General features: G+C 39.6%; 1 protein-coding gene across 1 annotated transcript; it reads left to right on the top strand.

Annotated features, from left to right (window-relative positions):
• Window positions 1-842: 842 nt before the first annotated feature.
• On the top strand, window positions 843-12,350 carry bckdha (branched chain keto acid dehydrogenase E1 subunit alpha). The gene is made up of 8 exons (XM_017698490.2): window positions 843-998; window positions 3,488-3,664; window positions 5,389-5,475; window positions 5,603-5,711; window positions 5,906-6,067; window positions 8,203-8,409; window positions 8,760-8,901; window positions 10,207-12,350. Exons 1-8 carry the CDS (start codon window positions 885-887, stop codon window positions 10,547-10,549), a joined length of 1,341 nt encoding a protein of 446 aa, XP_017553979.1. The 5' UTR covers window positions 843-884; the 3' UTR covers window positions 10,550-12,350.
• Window positions 12,351-18,105: the final 5,755 nt, after the last annotated feature.

An 18,105-nucleotide genomic window follows, 5' to 3' on the forward strand; every position in this document is an offset into this window, starting at 1 on the left:
TATCACAGCCACTGCCACTTTACCGTATTCATAAACGTGCACATATTGCAAATTTCTCCTTTCAAATTTCAGTCTTGAATTGCTAAAGTGTTTATTCTTCACGTAAATGGTTGCAACTGTAATAACTGCAATTTCCCTCTGGGATCAATAACGTATTCTGATTCTGACATACAAAAAGCTACTTAACTACATGGAAAGCATTTGCTTGCTTATGAAAACACTAATCCTGGAATAAATACAAATCATTTTTATACAATATGCAGTGTTTTTTATGTCTTGCGTTAGTTTCACCATTTACAAACCCTCTCCTCTACGAAGCCCAGTATTATTTGCAGTTATTATCCAATATCTGGTTCCACTTTTGAGTCGGATTTTGTTCTTTCTAACCAGATCACAAGACGTCAACTACTGTTCTGATATCAAGAAATTCTCATTACTTTTTTGCTGAATTAATGTTTGTATTCATTCTCATGCCATACAGACTTTTGCTGGACACGCATGTACCGTTGAGATTTTATGCATATAAACAACCAATTAAACATATAAAAACAAAAAAATCCCTCTTCTCTGTACATCAGTGCTTTAGTAGGTTCACTACAGTATACTATAGCAATGTTGTAAATTCATTTTAAAGTAATTTATTAATGCAATATGTTTTAATAAGAGATGGACACTAAAGCGCTTCATTAGAATACAAAAAACAGATTTCAACAGAGTAAATATGCAGAGTCACCATAACAAACACTGGTATTACAATAGAAGACTATAGCAGCTGGTGTAAACGCCGTGGCATACAGCTTCTGATTATAAGCAGTGGGTTCATCCTCTCCTGTAGGGGGCGTCTGTCTGACAGGCCACACGGTGAAGACAAGTCAAGCTGGAACATGGCGTCTGTGAGGGGTCTACAGAAATGGGTCGGCATCGGTTTTCATGCGTTTCGTCAACATTCAGCTTTGAATTCGTCCAGAGTGCTGCAGCAGAGGGCTTTCCGCCTCAGTGTAAGAGCACATCCACCCTCCTTAGCGCAGGATTCCTCTCCTGCGTGTTCAACACCGAACCTGTAACGTTACCAGCTAAAGGTGTCTTCTTATTCTCGTTTTCCGTTCCACCTTAAATACTCCAGCTGTTACATGCTGGCACCTCCGACGTCAGAATGTACCTGCTGGACCATTTAAGGTGGAACGGGAATCCGAATATGAAGCGAATCCGTACAGATGGGGTGTCTAGCTGCAGCGGTTGTTCGGAGCTCTGGTCCCGTCTGTAATTCTGCTTGTAGCTGCAGTTTCGGGTTTTTCTGCCCCGGATCGTCTCCGAAAGATTGATTTGTGGCTCACGATGGGACGATTCAGGCAAACAAGACGGAAGAAGGGAAACGCTGCTTACACACCGGCCCTCTGACTTATATTATCTGTATTCACTGGAGGTGGGTAATCCAGGTAAAGAGTAAAAGCCCTCCCCGGGATTTTGTTCCAACCGCCTGAACGCCCGAGCTGCTGGCTTGAGCAAGTTAGAGAAGTCAAGTAATTGGAACAAAATCCTGGGGAGGGCTTTTACTTTTTGGACCTGGATTGCCCACCTCTGTTCGTCTTGTTAGTGACCTCGCTCTGTACGTGTATGTGGTTGAGAAGGTTTTAGAGAGCCAGCGGTACAGAGCAGGAATCATGAAGTTTAAGTGTTTGTGACTGCTTTTGTGTTGCTTATGTCGACTTACCTGAAATGTTTACACAATCAACCTTATTTCGTGGGAGAGAAACCGACTACTGCGCATGCGCATAACCTTCACCGTATCCCTCCGCGCTGATTGGTCCGTTTCGGGGGTGTGGATTAATTCACACGCTGTACTACAGACATGTGGAATAGTTTAAACCCCCCTGTTTACCTTTTAGGTCAGTTTGAACCCTATTCAGGTTTTTAAGCTCTACATAAATGATTGACATCATTTTTTTGCCTCATATTTAATGACTTTTTGTAATTTAATGGGAAAAACTGGCTAAACACAAAGTTAACATGGTGATAACAGGAGGGGAAAACTGTATTACTTGGTTTCTACATACGAGTATAAATGGTCTCTGATTAAACTTTATGGCTTTGTTGTTAGAGCTTGTAAATCAGTGGCCGTGTAACATCACACAGTGTATAAAACATCTTGAGTGTTTATTCTAATTTAAACACTTAAGGGCTAAATTTGAATTTAAATCATCTAGCTGTCAAAAAATTGGTCTGAAATTCAGTTTACAGTTATAGATTTTTTTTTTTTTATTTACTTCATTTTTATGAAGCCCACTTAGAGGGCCCATATCCTACAATTTTCTTGTCTTTTAGGGGGCAGTCGTGGGCTGGCGGTTAGGGAACCAGCCCTGTGACTGGAAGGTTCCCAGTTCGATCTCCTTGGCTGACAGTCCATAACTGAAGTGCCCTTGAGCAAGGCACTAGTGTGTGTGTGTGTGTTCACTAATGTGTATGTTAACTTAAGTTATACTTTTTTAATCCCACAAATGGGGAAATTCCACCTCCGCATTTAACCCATCCCTGAAGTGAAACACCACATACACACTTGTGAATACACACACACACACACACTAGGGGGCAGTGAGCACACTTGCCCGGAGCAGTGAGCAGCCCTATCCACGGTGCCTGGGGAGCAATTGGGGGTTAGGTGTCTTGCTCAAGTACACCTCAGTCATGGACTTTTGGCACTGGTTAATCGAACCGACAACCTTCTGGTCACAGGGCCAGTTCCCTAACCTCCAGCCACGACTGCCTATGTATGTGGGTGTTTCACTACATGGATGGGTTAAATGCAGAGGTCTAATTTCACAGTGTGCAAACACAGTGACAAATGGTTCTTAATTCTAATTCTAATTCTTATTTTTCACTTGATGTCCATTTATGACAGCTTGGGGGTTTATGTACAAAAAACAGGTGTAATTCTTTTTTACATGACCATATAAAATGACCAGCCTCTTTTTATTTGTTAGAATTAAACAGGGAGTTTGTTACTTTGCCTTTAAGACTGATGTAAGTAAATGAGCACCGCTGTGATTGGCTGTTGTGCACAGTACTTCAAAAATAGTCCAGGTTGAAAAAACTCTTGATGACTTCAGTGTGAATGGGCAGGGCTAGACTGCTGCAGGCACTTTCTTTATATGGACTTTGTAGACTGGGGAGTAAATGGTATGTTTCAAAGCTTTAACGTTCCACTTCATTCTTTTATATTAAAGTGCAGACAACTTGGTTTTTTGTGATACAGACTGTTTAAAATATAGGAGAAGCTGTTAGGTAGCTAATTTATTAGGCCATGCTGTTTGCAATGTGTCCAGCCAGTACTCTTTATCACTGGTATTTTTAAACACAGTGTTTGTAATCCACTCTTGCAGCACTACAAACCTCATGAAGTCTATAGACCCACGTTGTGCAGCTTTTACGTCATGTATGGGGATAACCTGTATTTCTTTGGTTTAATTCACGTTTCTCCATCCCGTTGCAGGGAGCTCGATGCCAGCAGCCATTCGATTCATCAGTGGAGAAGCCCCAGTTCCCTGGGGCCTCTGCAGAGTTTGTGGATCATCTTGAGTTCATCCAGCCCAACGTGATCTCAGGAATCCCCATCTACAGAGTCATGGACAGGCAGGGGCAGATAATCAACCCCTCAGAGGATCCGAAGGTAATCCGATTGCACCATGCAGTATGACGATATGTTATTGTTATTATGATATCCTGTATATCATCCGTATATCTAGAACACTTAAAAAGCTGCATTTATAATAAAAAGATATAGACCACTTCATTATTAAATAAAAAAAAAAAAAACTTTATTTGAACAGTTATATAGACAACTTAAACACATAACGTGGCTACTAGTCTTGAATTACTTACAGTGCAAATGTAAACCGCAGCTTTTGTTAATGTCGTATTATTATTGTTGGGTTATTTCTCTTTATTACATTGTTTATTTTAATTCTGTTAACCAGTTGTTTTGGTATTATAGGACAATAGATACAGCTAGTAGACTAATGGTAGCATTAAAAAATGACCAAAGAGGCCTTCATTTATATTTTGCTTACACATGATTGATTTATAAGGACAGTTTGTATCTTAAACGAGTAATTTACAACTGAGCCAAAACATCATAAGTCAGTAATTTCAAGCAAAAGTAACAAGCAGTCATTTCGTTCATGACTAAATTTGACTGTTACCTCCTTTAGTGGGTAGATGACTGATGACACTTTTAATATCAATGATGTTACCCTTAGTATCTGTCTAGAAAGCGAAGTATTTCTATATGTTTTTGAAGTAGCAGATTTAATTGCCATCATTGTGTTTTGCTTATAGGTCAGTGAGTTTTCCCAAGATTTCCATAGAAAATCAGTACCATTGTGTTTTTTTTTTGTGTTTGTTTGTTTGTTTGTTTTTTGTTTTTTTTGGATAAATTACTTCGACTTGACTCAAGGTAAATTTTACTCCAGTAAAAGTAGAAGTTGCTTCCTTTAAACCTTCACTTGAGTAAAAGTACAAAAGGATTTACCTTCAAATGTACTTAAGTATGAAAGTAAAAGTACTGAAAGAGTAATTATGGCTCTGATGTCCTGTTATCATTTTTATAATAAGACTCGCTTCATGAACTCATTTCAGGTGAAAATCCTCCAGCGTCTCTCTTGGTAAACCAGTCTTTTAATAGAACGGCCTTAATTAGTGACGCTGACGTCTATTAAAATGATCATAAACACATAAGCTTGTTTTGGAACAAGCAATGTTTAAGATCTATTTGCAACTTAGTTCCAAGTTTAAGTTGAATAAAAACTGGCTTTAAACTCAGGATCACAAATGAGCTCCTTTACTATATTGATCTGTAGGTCTCTGTTCATAAACATAAACCAGCCCAAACTGATTTACTATAAAATGAAATGGTGTTTGTATAAATTCATAAAAAAGAAACGTGATACCCTGATTGGTGCACTTGCTTCACTCTTCTTTCGTTGTGACACGTTATGGTTTTATACACACAGAAACCAAAAGGAACGATGGATGTCACATAACGTAGTGGAGTAAAAAGTAATATATTTGACTTTGAAATGTAGTGGAGTGAAAGTAAAAAGTCACCCAAAGTAGAAATATTTCGGTAAAGTACAGACACATGAAAAAACTACTTAAGTACAGTAACTAATTACATTTACTTTGTTACTGTTACTTTGCACAAAAGAAAGCAATACATTATTTTAATTAAATGAGGTTTTAAACTGGTCGTAAATCACTTCATAAGGTCACTGGAGGCTGTTGTCGTGATAACTTGGTTAACTGTCAAAAGGCGCGGGCCTAGTTTCACCTCTATCCACAGTCATTTGAAATAACAATGTTCTCTAACTATAGTTCTCTGTTATTGTTTCTCAGCTTCCAAAAGAGACTGTATTGAATTTCTATCAGAAGATGACTCTGCTCAACACAATGGATCGCATTCTGTACGAGTCTCAGAGACAGGTAAAGAGCCTGATGGAGCTGCTTGGATCACAGCTTAGATTTTCTGTCCTGTGAATGTTGATTAAAGAGGTATGGGGACTAAAGAGCGATTGTATGGACTTGACTAATGTCTGATTCTGGATTGAAGGGTCGTATCTCTTTCTACATGACAAATTACGGTGAGGAGGGCACACACATAGGAAGTGCTGCAGCTCTGGAGCCCAACGACCTGGTCTTTGGACAGTACAGAGAAGCAGGTGAGAATCAGCTTTTCAAAACCTACTAAAACCTAGATTATGACAGCTGGCTCAGTATTTGATGGCTGGCATAATGAAGTCAGATGTATCAATAATTATGTCATCTAGAAATGAGCACTCCAGATGAAGGGTCTGCAGTGAAATTGAGTTTAATATTTTTAATATACAATATATGTGATTTCTCTACGCTATAGGAGTGCTGATGTACCGGGGTTTCCCTCTGGATCTCTTCATGGCTCAGTGCTACGCCAATGCTGATGACCTTGGCAAGGGCCGGCAGATGCCTGTTCACTATGGATGCAGAGACCTCAACTTTGTGACCATCTCTTCACCTCTGGCCACTCAGCTTCCCCAGGGTGAGAGATAATACATACAATAAAATATCCTCACTGTCATAATAGAGACTTTTAACTACACATTTATTTTTACATCGCTTGAAACTTAAGACGGCCTTTATGCTGCATGAGCATTTCTTGACCATTGAATCAGCAGAAATGGTCCAGAATTAGTTGAAATAAAATTGTCACATCAGCGTGTTTTAAAGGGCCCTTATCACAGAAAAAGCAATTTTCTTTCCTTTTTTTGAAATATAAGAGCTGGGGGCAGTCATGGGCTGGAGGTTAGGGAACCAGCCTCGTGGAAGGTTGCTGGTTCGATCCCCAGAACCGACAGCACATGACTGAGGTGTCCTTGAGCAAGACACCTAACCCCCAACTGCTCCCCGGGTGCTGCGGATTGGGCTGCCCACCGCTCCAGGCAAGTGTGCTCACTGCCCCTTAGTGTGTGTGTGCTCACTGAAGTGTATGTGGTGTTTCACTTCACGGATGGGTTAATTGCGGAGGTGAAATTTCCCTGTTGTGGGACGAATAAGGGTCACTTAATCTTAATATAGTAAGTGAACATTGTTAAAGTTTCAAAATGTACGATTCACTCTGCACTTCATACAGTCCAGCTACAGTTAATAAGCGTAGTGTGTCAAGTTTTGAATTCACTGTGGTGATTTGTGACTGTGATGTCACAAATACTAATACACGTGCACATATTTTCCTTATAGCCTACAGGCAGTTTAGCCCCACCCATTTACACTGAAGTTATAAGGGGTTTTTCAGCCTGGCACAGTACAGAAGCCAATCAGAAAAGAGATGAATCTATGCAAACAGTCTTTATTTAACAGTGTTTATTCCTAAAGCATGAAGAGCGGATGGAAAATGGTCATTTAAAAATGAATCTTTGCAGTTTTTGGCACATAAACTCACACGATACAGGTGGACCTTTACTTAAAGGGCCTGTATTCTATATTTTTCTAGTGAGTAGGTTTTTTTTTTTTTTTTTTTTTTTTTTTTTTGTCTTTCTCCTGTAAGAATACTTTTTTTACTGAGGTTTGGTCAGGACTCTTATATCTTATAACATCTTATAATTGTGCATTCTTGAATAGATCATGTGCGCTGTAGTGGTATTTTGTTATCAGGCACAAATACTTTAATATGGAGTTATCATGGGTTGTCCTTTTACTCTTGGTTCATCTCAAGCTTTCTTCCTCCTGCTCTTAGGGTATTTTCTTGCCACTGTAGCCTTTGGCTCAGTCATTTGGGGAATGGACCTGAGTTTTCTGTAAAGCTGCTTCTGTGCTTTTAGTGTGAAACGTGCTTTATAAATGAATTTGAATTGAGTTGAATTTCACCAGCACTGTTTTGAGACCTGACTTGATGTTCCAGCTTTTAGCTTAAAGTCCTATGACTTAGATATATATTATGTGCATGTAGCACCTACTGAGAGAAGGCATGTTCAAGGAAATATACACTCACTGGCCACTTTATTAGGATCTGCCTTCAGAACTGCCTTAATTCTTTGTGACATGCTTTCAACAAAGGTGTTGGAAACATTCGTCAGATTTTGGTTGGTTATTTGAGTTACTGTTGCGTTTCTATCATCTTGAACCAGTCTGCCCATTCTCCTCTGACCTCACATCAACAAGGCATTTTTGTCCACACAACTGCCGCTCACTGGATATTTTCTCTTTTTCGGGCCGTTCTCTGTAAACCCTAGAGATGGTTTTGTGTGAAAATCCCAGTAGATCAGCGGTTTCTGAAATACTCAGACCAGCCCGTCTGGCAGCAACAACCACGCCACATTCAAAGTCTCTTAAATCCCCTTTCTTCCCCATTCTGATGCTCGGTCTGCACTTCAGCAAGTTGTCTTGACCACCTCTACATGCCTAAATGCATTGAGTTGCAGCCATGTGATTGGCTGATTATCTATTTGTGTTAACAAGCAACTGAACCAGTTGCCAGTGAGTGTACATTTGGCTCCCAAATGTTATAATAAATTAGAAAGTTTTATACTAGATCTCTGTTGATCTGTCATAGACATTAGTTATTTTTAATGGAAAAAAAAACTTAAGATACCAGTGGCATGTGCTATCTAACTGAAAATTCAATAAATAAAAACAGACTGCAAATAATTCAAATGTTCTTGTTTATGGCTGCTGTAGCGGCGGGAGCAGCATACGCTCTGAAGCGAGAGAATTCGAACCGAGCTGTGGTCTGTTACTTTGGTGAAGGAGCTGCCAGTGAAGGCGACGCTCACGCTGGCTTCAACTTCGCCGCCACCCTAGAGTGCCCGCTTATATTCTTCTGCCGCAACAACGGCTACGCCATCTCAACCCCTACCGATGAGCAGTACAGAGGAGATGGAATCGGTAAGGCTTCTCTTTATGTTTACACATAAACAGTCATCGTGATGTTGTCATAGCCTCACTTTTAGCACCTCAAGTCATTTTCTCTGTAGAAATGTGATTTGAGGTTTACAGAGCACATACATTTTTACATTTAGTGTATGATGTGGTACATACTGTGCAAACATTGTTTACATTTCAAGGTGTACCAGCCATTCCCCTTGTCTTTACAGTCCATACAATTTTTACAAGTTGGAGGAAAGAAAACAGCCCATTTTAGATTTAATAAAAATAAAGTTAATTTGAATTGAGATTAAAACAGATTTGATAGTGTACCTACATTTACAATTTTTTCCTTTGTTTCATCTCTGTAGCTGCACGAGGTCCAGGTTATGGCATGCTGTCCATCCGTGTGGATGGAAACGATGTCTTTGCGGTGTACAATGTCACAAAGGAAGCGCGACGGAGAGCAGTGGCTGAAAACCAGCCCTTCCTCATCGAAGCCATGACTTACAGGTACAACACCACTGTTGTAATCACTGTATTCAATAATGCAGAGCCAGTTTTGCTGCAGTTAAACCACCTCCTATGTTGATAAAGAAATCCTGACTGCTAGTCTCACCCCTGATGTAGAGGCTAATCAATACAGATGTGATATTTGGCTTCCTAGCAGTTGCGCTGACTATCTGGCTTTGTTTTGCATTGGCCGGTTTGTAAAATGAGCCCACCCTCAAGTATTCCCCGCAAAGTTCTTGTACCTACGTCCTCCTTCAAGAAACATCATCAGAAAGGGGTTTTCCTAGTCTTTAAACAAGAAAATCTCACTGTGGACTACTGTGGCACCGCTGTTGTAGGAGGTGGGCAGGCATGTTTCCAACAGATGTAGCGATGTTTAGATTTTGGCAATAGTGTTCCTTTAACTTTGCTTTCAGGGTCGGTTATAACACTTGCACTCACTCTACTTTCAGCTGAATTCTTCAGAACTGAAGTCTTCAAAACAAAATGTGAATTTTTGAAATCTAGAAATTAAGTTAACAAGTCTTCTTGTTAAGTAAGTTAAAAAGACTTCTTAAACTTGGGAACCCTGACTGAGACATGCAAGCCTAAATGTAGTGTGCATGTCCAGTACTGCTCAAATATGTTGTATAAGCCAAGCAAAATATTTTATGTATTTGAATAAATAGACAATTTTGTTGTGGAGTAAAATTGGTGCTCTTTATCTTGTCCACCAAGTGAAAAAGAGTAACTCCTGTCATTCAGCCTTTCCAACTTTAGCTAGAGCACTTTTTTTTTTTGTATTACATGCTTACATACTTATTTATAGTAGGACTGTATTCAGTGCAACCAAATGACATCACATTGTAGTAATGGTGATGTATTTGTAGAAAGATGTTGCCTGTTGTGTTTTTACAGTAAACGTAAGCTTTCAGTTTGATTTATACATCATATTTTAATAGTATTACACTTAGACTATTTTAAGACATACATGTCTTTAAATACTTTTACAGTTATTTATCAAAAACTAAAACCAGAATTTTTTTCAGAAATTCATAAGCCTAAAATGATTTTCAAGAAGCTGTGAAGAGAAAAAAAAAAAAAGATAAATTGTAGACGTGTGCAGTATGAAGTACGGATTACAACGTTTCTATCTAGTCTGTATAAAATGTTAATATAATATAACAACGGTTGAAGAAAACAGTGTTTATAGACTTTTGAATAGCAGTGTGCACAGTGAGCCCGTCTGAGCACGCAGCTGCTGTGCTCCTTTTCCTCTTCCACTTTGTACTTGACGGTAAAGAAGGTGGCTTTTCTTGGCCTTAGGATCGGCCACCACAGCACCAGCGACGACAGCTCAGCCTACCGCTCGGTGGATGAGGTAAACTACTGGGACAAGCAGGACCATCCCATCTCCCGCCTGCGGCACTACATGACAGCCTGCGGCTGGTGGGGGGAGGAGGAGGAGCGGGCTTGGAGGAAGCAGTCCCGCAAACTCGTCATGGAGGCGTTCGAGAGGGCCGAGAAGCGCCTCAAACCCCACCCGGACCTGTTGTTCACCGATGTCTACAACGAGATGACCCCTGGCCTGGACCAGCAGAGAGAGTCTTTCTGGAGGCACATTCAGCAGTACAAGGAGCACTACCCACTGGACCTCTATGAAAAGTAATAACCGTTTCAGGTGAGCGGAGGGAGAAAGGACCTGGGCCCAATTCAAAATGAAATTTAGCCTCTGTTCTCTTCCCCATAACTATTTAACAAAGTAACTTAGCAAAGGTGATTTTTAACCCTTAGAACTTGAGAGATGCTGTTGTTGTTTTGCTGTACTATTTAAATATTACAGTTACATAAGACACTACATCTTCATAAGCTTTACGTGTACTGACACATTTGAGTCTGAACATCAGACTTTCTTCCGTTTGTCAACAAATGTAAACGATGAATTTCCCTTCCTTTAGCAAAACAAGACTGTAGGCACTGTATGATGTCTGAACTCTGTACTCCACCATAGGGCAGTGAAGAACCGGTCTGTTTAAAAAAAAAAAAACAGTTTCTAGTCTGTTTAGTCTGAAGAAGGAAACCTAGAAAGACTTCTGCAGCCATCTAAAGGCTAGTGTCTATCGCAGCTGTAGCGCAATCATCACGGAAAGTCACTGAAACATTTCTTGGAATAAAACGTCCAGCGTCATTTAGTACAGTATTGTTTGGTGTTGACCAACTTTGCTCTTCGCAGGTCACTCTTTTCAAGCTAAAGTCTAGGAGGTGAAATACGATGTGACTTGTAATTTAAACGTTGAAACTGAGGTAGCATTTAGTAACAGTTAGCATTTGTCTGGTTATCTTAAAGACTTCAGATTCGCCACCTTTCTTGGTAAATTTCAAGCCACATGTCACCTATTAAGGATTTTTGTTCTGGATTTAATATCGTATTGCAGTAAATAATAAAGTGACGGGTGTAACTGAGGAGAGAGGGGTCAGTCTGAATATCGTTTTGACTGAAATGCCGTTTGCTAGTAGAGAGCAGGAGTAGCGAGTAGGGGTTTAAAATGTTCTTTTGGATTGGGATCAGCCCAGAGAGAGCGAGAGTGTGAAAACACAGGGATTGATTGACACAGTAGTTGCACATGTGTGAATTTCTTGTTTCTATGCATTACGTTTCTAGTAATTCCATTCAGTTTCTTTGTGAGAGAGCACACAGCTGAAGAGAGATGATTGTTTTTTGCAATGCTTGCCACTAGGGGTCACCCCAACGTGCCTTTGAATTATAGACTAGTGTGGCAGTCTTGGTGAGCCTGTGTTTGGCAGTGCTCTCGTAGTTCTTGAAGGTATTTGACAAGGTATTTAACTGTTCAGTGAACGTGGTTTGTGTAGATCTTTGTGTAAATCCAGGTCAATTCCCATGATCTTTTTTTGAAGTGATCAACTCTAACAGAATTGCGTATATCTTTGAATGAACTGTATCCACACGGATCGTTTTAATCTCATTTCAGTGTATTCAGTAAATATAGACCTACACAGCGACACTGCATCAGTACATTCATGTTTTCATGACTCTCCGCCTTCACAGTCCTTTGAATGTGATCATGAGGTTAGTGAACTAAAAAAAAAAACACTTTTTTTTTTCCCCCCAGCTTTGGGACAAACAAGCTAGGGTCAGTGTTGTGTAAAGGGTTACTGTAAAAGTCTTGGCAGGAGGAGTCTGGGTGTATTTTGTGTTATTTAGTTGGGGTTTAGTTTTTGAAATATGATTTTTTTGTTTCTTTTGTTGATGGTATTTTACTGCCATCTAGATTTCTAGTCAAAATTGCAGCTTTCCATGAATTCTGAAGGGAAAAAGCAGCTCTGCCAGATTTCAGATTTTTAAAACTGTTACAGCTCTTAACTTCAGGATGGCATTTGATCAAATGTTGAGGTGTTAAAGTATGCATCAATAAATGAAACATCAATAAAAAGCATGTGAAACATGGTCACACCTGTAAATGTGTGCTTATATGTTCATAAAAAGTGAGACTGTATACAGTATTTGCTATGAAGAATAATGCAAACCTTTTTTTTTGCTGCTGTCGAGCCAAAACCTCGCATCTCCGTTTTTGTTGTTTTTCAGTTTTTACCATATTTTAAAAAAGCCTGTTGTCCTTTACATTGTGTGTGAAGTTCATGATGAATGGACTAAAAGAAACAGCCCAGAATGACAAAAAAAATTTCTGGTTCCATTGACATTAAAAGTAAATGTTTTTTTTTCCTTCTCCTGTAAAGTTACCGTTTTGCAGAATCAAGGTTTTGTTCTGACAGCAACGTTATACTCTTCTTAAATGGTGTTGCCTTTTGTGTGTAAGGTGCTTTTTTGAGTTGGTCAATAGACAAAAAAAGTTTTCTCAAATCTAACCAATAATGAAAGTGTTGGTGCCGTTTTAGGGAAGTACAAGCAACTTTTAGCATGAATGACATGACATACTGACCTTTTGGCCTAACGGTCATACACGTGGCCAGTTTATTAGGTACGCCTACATTTTACCTCCACTCATCGGCCTTTAATACTTTATTTAGATAGCCCACTGTAGATGTTGTATACAGTAGGGTAAATATTTCCAATAAAGCTATTCATATGACATTTAGACCAGATTATTGGTATTAACTGCGTGACTTTTTACTTTCCACTACATTTCAAAGTCAAATATCTTACTTTTTGCTCCACTACGTTTTGAGAATGTTGAGTTGAGTGTTGTTCCTTTGGGTTTTTGTGTGTATAAAAACATAACATGTCAAAACAAAAGTGCAATGCAAGAGCACCAATGATGGAACTAACCTAACCTGTAAATAGAGCACAATATAGAAATATGTCCACATATGCAGTCGTGACTGTCACGTTACTTTTTTTCTGAATTAATACAAACACTTTCATTTCATAGTAAATTAGTTTCAGTTAGTTTATGAACAGAGACCTACAGATCAATATAGTAAAGGAAAACTTATTTGTGATCCTGAGTTTAAAGCCAGTTTTTATTCAACTTGTAACTAATTTACAAAGTAATCTTAAACTGAAACTTTCAACGTGCCACGCACAGAAGCTCCCCACAGGATCTCTGACCGGGCAGTCAAAGTTAGAAGAGTAGCCCAAGACCACTTGAATACAGTTCATGGAGAGAACCATAGGTGATGCACTCCACCACCACAGTCTCCTTTCTGTGAGAATGTAGTGTGGTGTTTGGAGGAGAAATGGCTCTGCATATGACCAAACCTACAGTGAAGCTCAGAGGTGGAGGCATCAGGGTATGACGCTATTTCTCTTTTCATGATACGAGCGGAATCCACATTTTCGAAGAGAAGATGAATGCAATAAAATAAAATAAAATTCTTGAGATGAATCTGTTGCCGTCCACCAGGATGATGAGAATGAGATGACGACTGCAGGACAACGATCCAAAACATACTGTAAAGGAGATTCTCAGTTGGTTCCATCGGAAGAAAATAAAGGTGTTGGAATGGCCCAGTAAATCGCCAGACTTAAACCCAATGGAAAATTTGTGGTAGGAACTGAAGATGATTCACCAGTGAGGCCCCGAAATCTTTAAGATTGAAAGACTGCCTGTGTAGAACGGGCCAAGATCTCACCTGAACACTGTGAGAGATTAGTTGCTTCTTGAAGCTCTCAGTCCAACCAAATGCTTTTCCATCAAGTATCATAGCAAGAATGGTCTGAGTTTGATTCCCCTACCGGGTGACCAAAGTCCTTTCCTTGTGGAGTTAACTCTGGGTCTGCACAGGATGAGTACCAATGTCTGGTCTAAATTTTATGTGAATACCTACACTGGAAATATGTTCAATGAAAAAAGTTCTTGATGTGTTGAACAGTTATTTCCCCCACTGTAGACATTTGTCTTGCATTGAACTTTAACTAGATATCTGTTCACTTTAATTTTCCCTAATATTAACCTCACTTCCAAACCTAAACCTAATCCTCACCCGTGTCCTACACTTACCCTTATCCTTAACAATGTTGAGAACTTTTACTTGGAAAGTTTTTTTCAGATTGTTAATGATTTTGCACATCCATAGATCATTTAAGGGGGGGTCTCCAAATAATGTGGGACTGTAGAGACTACCACATTAGGTACTACTGCACTTTTCAGGTTTAGTTCACAGTTTGCCACCATAACCCATTCAGGTCCGGGCTCTGTGCAGGCCACTGGAGTTCCTCCACACCAAACTCATCAAACCATGTCTTTATAGACCTCACTTTGCTGGGACAGGAAAGGGTCTTTCCCAAACTTCTGCTACAAAATCGGAAGCCTATAATTGTCTGAAAAGTCTTTGTACGCTGTAGCATTAACTTCACCCTTCAGTGGAACCAAGGCCCAGCCCATTATTCCTCCTCCACCAAATCTTACTGTTGGCCCTATGCATTTTGGTAGGTAGTGTTCTCCTGGCATCCACCAAACCCAGATTCATCCATCAGACTGTAAACATCAGATTGCAAAGCATGATTCATCACTCTAGATAACACATTTCCACTGCTCCAGAGTCCAGTGGCAGTGGGCTTTACACCAATGCAGCTACTGCTTTACATTGTGCAGAGATCTGTTGCTGGTCTGTGATGAAACAGAGAACAGCATGTGGCAGTGCTGCTGAGTATCTACTGCTTTGTGGCTGAGGTGCTGCTGCTCCTAAATGTTTCCATTTCACAATAATAGCACTTACAGTTGACTGGGGCAGAACAATCATGGAAGAACTTTCACAAACTGAGTTATGACTAAGGTGGCATCCTATGACAGTGTTACATTTAAAGTCACTGAGCCCTTCAGTGTGACTCATTCTACTTGTCTGTGGAGATTGCACGGCACAAGTTTTTACACCCGTTAGCAGTTGCTGTGGCTGAAACACATATATAATATAGTGTATATTGCATGTGTTTCTGATTAAATGACCAGAGAGTGTAGACACCAGATAGGTATACTGGCTACTTTATTGTGTTCTGGTGACTCACTGGACAGTCCGTGAAGGTCCACAGTTAACAGACGTGTATTGTGTAGGAGCATCACTTTAAAATCTACACAGGCCTGTGTTGAGGTCGAAACTGTTTCTGCACTTTGTGGCTGCACAAACTGTTCTCTTGCCATTATACCACAGCTAACAAAGTGGTAAACATATTTTGATCTAATCTCTGCCATAATTAAAAGGCAGGCGCTGCAGGGCCCTGAGTTAATCTGCACTCTGAGAGGGGCTGGGGTTTGTGTTAGCAGCATTAGACGGCCCCAGTCATTTGTTGACAGATAATTCAGTTAATGCTATATTTGTTTTTGAAGGTGTCCTGGCTATTTTTTACTCTTAATGGGACAAAATCATGCTTCTCCTGCCCCAGCACTCTTCCACCTGCTGGTGAAACAGCCTCCCACGAGGATCTAATCAAGTGAGGGCTTTTCTCCGGCTGCTCAATTGTTTTTCATTATCTCAATGCCCTTGATTTAGTACTGATTCAATTTGAATCTGAAATTACGTGTGTCACTTTGTATTTATTTGTTGCGGAGGCAATGGGCCATTAATCAGAATGGTAAAGGGGGTCATTTAGAACAAGGGGTTAGCAAGGAAATCGGCATTAACGCAAAATGGCAGCGGTCTTTTAAACTGCACTCTGAATAAAAATGAGGGCGAGTCTAAAAAAAAATGTAGAGACAAAAAAACAACCACACTTAAAGTAAAAGGTTTGACCAAACTGTCATGATCTCCTTCAGAGATTCACTGTATAACTATTCAGGAGAAGCAAAAACATCCTTAAAGTTTAACATGTTTGTTTAATGAATTTTTTTCCCCCCCACATAATCTTAGACCATTATATCTCTATTTTTCTCTTTGTTTATTTGCTGAATTTAACATATTGGAAAAATAAAGCATGAAATTTGAAAATCCTGTCCTGTGTTGTGGCACATTTCTTTGTTTTATGTTTTTCCGCTATGTTAAATAAACTTTGTGCACTAAAATTTGCATGCCATGTTTAAATTCTCTGTAAACGATGAGTAAACTTATTTTCACTTGGAAAGTCAGCAAAACCTATGTAACTTGACCAGAAGTGTTCAAACTTTTGTGCACCGTCAAAGGATACCACTTTTGCCATGACTCAGTTAATGTCATTTTTGCCCTGCTAGTTCTGCCCCAGTCAACTGTAATTGCTTTTTTGTGAAAACATCTAGGAACAACAGCAGCTCAGCCTTGAAGGAATCTGGAGAAATTATTGGAAACATGTTCTCTGGAGTGATGACTCATGGTTCTCAACTTGGCAGTCTGCCTGGTTGGATGTCAAAAGAACATTGCCCACTAGAATGTATAGTGCCAACAGTAAAGTTTGGTGAAGGAGCGATAATGGTCTGGAGCTGTTTTTCCAGGTTTGGGTCCCTTATTTCCACTGCAATGTGGTGCTAATGCTACAGCACACAAAGACAACAGTCTAGACAAGTTATATGCTTCCAGCTTTGTGGTAACAGTTTGTGGAGGGCCCTATCCTGTTCCAGCATGACTGAGCCCCTGTGCGCAAAGGAGCTCCATAAAGACATGATTTGGCGAGTTTGGTGTGGAGGAACTCCAGTGGCCTGCACAGAGCCCTGACCTCAACACCACTGAAATCTTTTGAGATGAATTTCAATGTCAATTGTGAGTCAGGCCAGCATGCCTGACTTCACAAATGCTCTCTTTTTGTTCTGAATGGACACAAATTCCTACAGACACACTCCAAAAGCTTGTGGAAAGCTTCCCAGAAGAGGGGAGGCTGTTATAAAGGGAAGGGCAACTGGTAACACTTTATTTGAAGGCTACCTACATAAGGGCTTCATAACCCATTCATAAGCACTGAATAATGTGTTTATGAAGCACTACTTGAACATTTATTAAGTGCTTATGTGGGTTCTCACAACCTAAGATGTTTTATGAAATAAATGACATTGTACTGACGTAATATGAATAAACGTTGAACATATTTACAGCACTAAACATATTTAAAACACTATACATAACTATTTATGTCAGCATTCTTAAGACGACATTGTGTTGATATCAGGTGAAATATGCCTGGAAACTACACCCTCTTCCCTCCATGGCATGGATAAGATGATTGATGCAATTTTATATCACATCATAAGGTAGATTCATAAGGTGCTTCATAAACACATTATTCAGTGCTTATGAACGTGTTATGAAGCCCTTATGTAGGTAGCCTTCAAATAAAGTGTTACCGGGCAACTTCATATTAATGATCATGGTTTTGGAATGGAAGGTCCAGGTGTCCACATACTTTTGGCCATGTAATGTATATGTAATTTTTTTCAAGCCACAGGACAACACAAGTCACTGTCTACCTGCACATCACAGCAGTTCTAAAAGGCATTATAGACCAGTTTCAACATTTCCATCATATACATTTGCTGGTAGTGGACAAAAATATCTGTTCTATATTATGATTAATACCAGCCTTAATATGAACATGTTTTCCATTATTTAATTTTTTTCCACAGACCATAGTACAGATGGACATACAGCTTGTGTCATATAAACAGTCCACTTTTCAACATATTTAATTCGTGTCCTATTTGGCTTCAATATAAAAGTAACATAATCTGATTATAAAGTGCACTGTGGCTTTTTGTTGTGTAAATAAGGCCCGAGGCATCTGGGCAGCTAATTAATAACTATCAGAGGGACGCTTAATCCCTCATGGTCTTTGATCTTATAAGAAAGAGG

The sequence above is a fragment of the Pygocentrus nattereri genome, chromosome 7 (genome assembly GCF_015220715.1).
Source record: "Pygocentrus nattereri isolate fPygNat1 chromosome 7, fPygNat1.pri, whole genome shotgun sequence".
Lineage (NCBI taxonomy): Eukaryota > Metazoa > Chordata > Actinopteri > Characiformes > Serrasalmidae > Pygocentrus > Pygocentrus nattereri.

What these genes read in the sequence shown, in the direction of transcription:
- bckdha (XM_017698490.2), top strand. Translation starts at nt 885, where the DNA reads ATGGCGTCTGTGAGGGGTCTACAGAAATGGGTCGGCATCGGTTTTCAT. An exon ending in AGAGGGCTTTCCGCCTCAGT is followed by an intron (nt 999 to 3,487) that starts GTAAGAGCACAT and finishes ATCCCGTTGCAG; the next exon opens with GGAGCTCGATGCCAGCAGCC. An exon ending in TGTACGAGTCTCAGAGACAG is followed by an intron (nt 5,476 to 5,602) that starts GTAAAGAGCCTG and finishes TCTGGATTGAAG; the next exon opens with GGTCGTATCTCTTTCTACAT.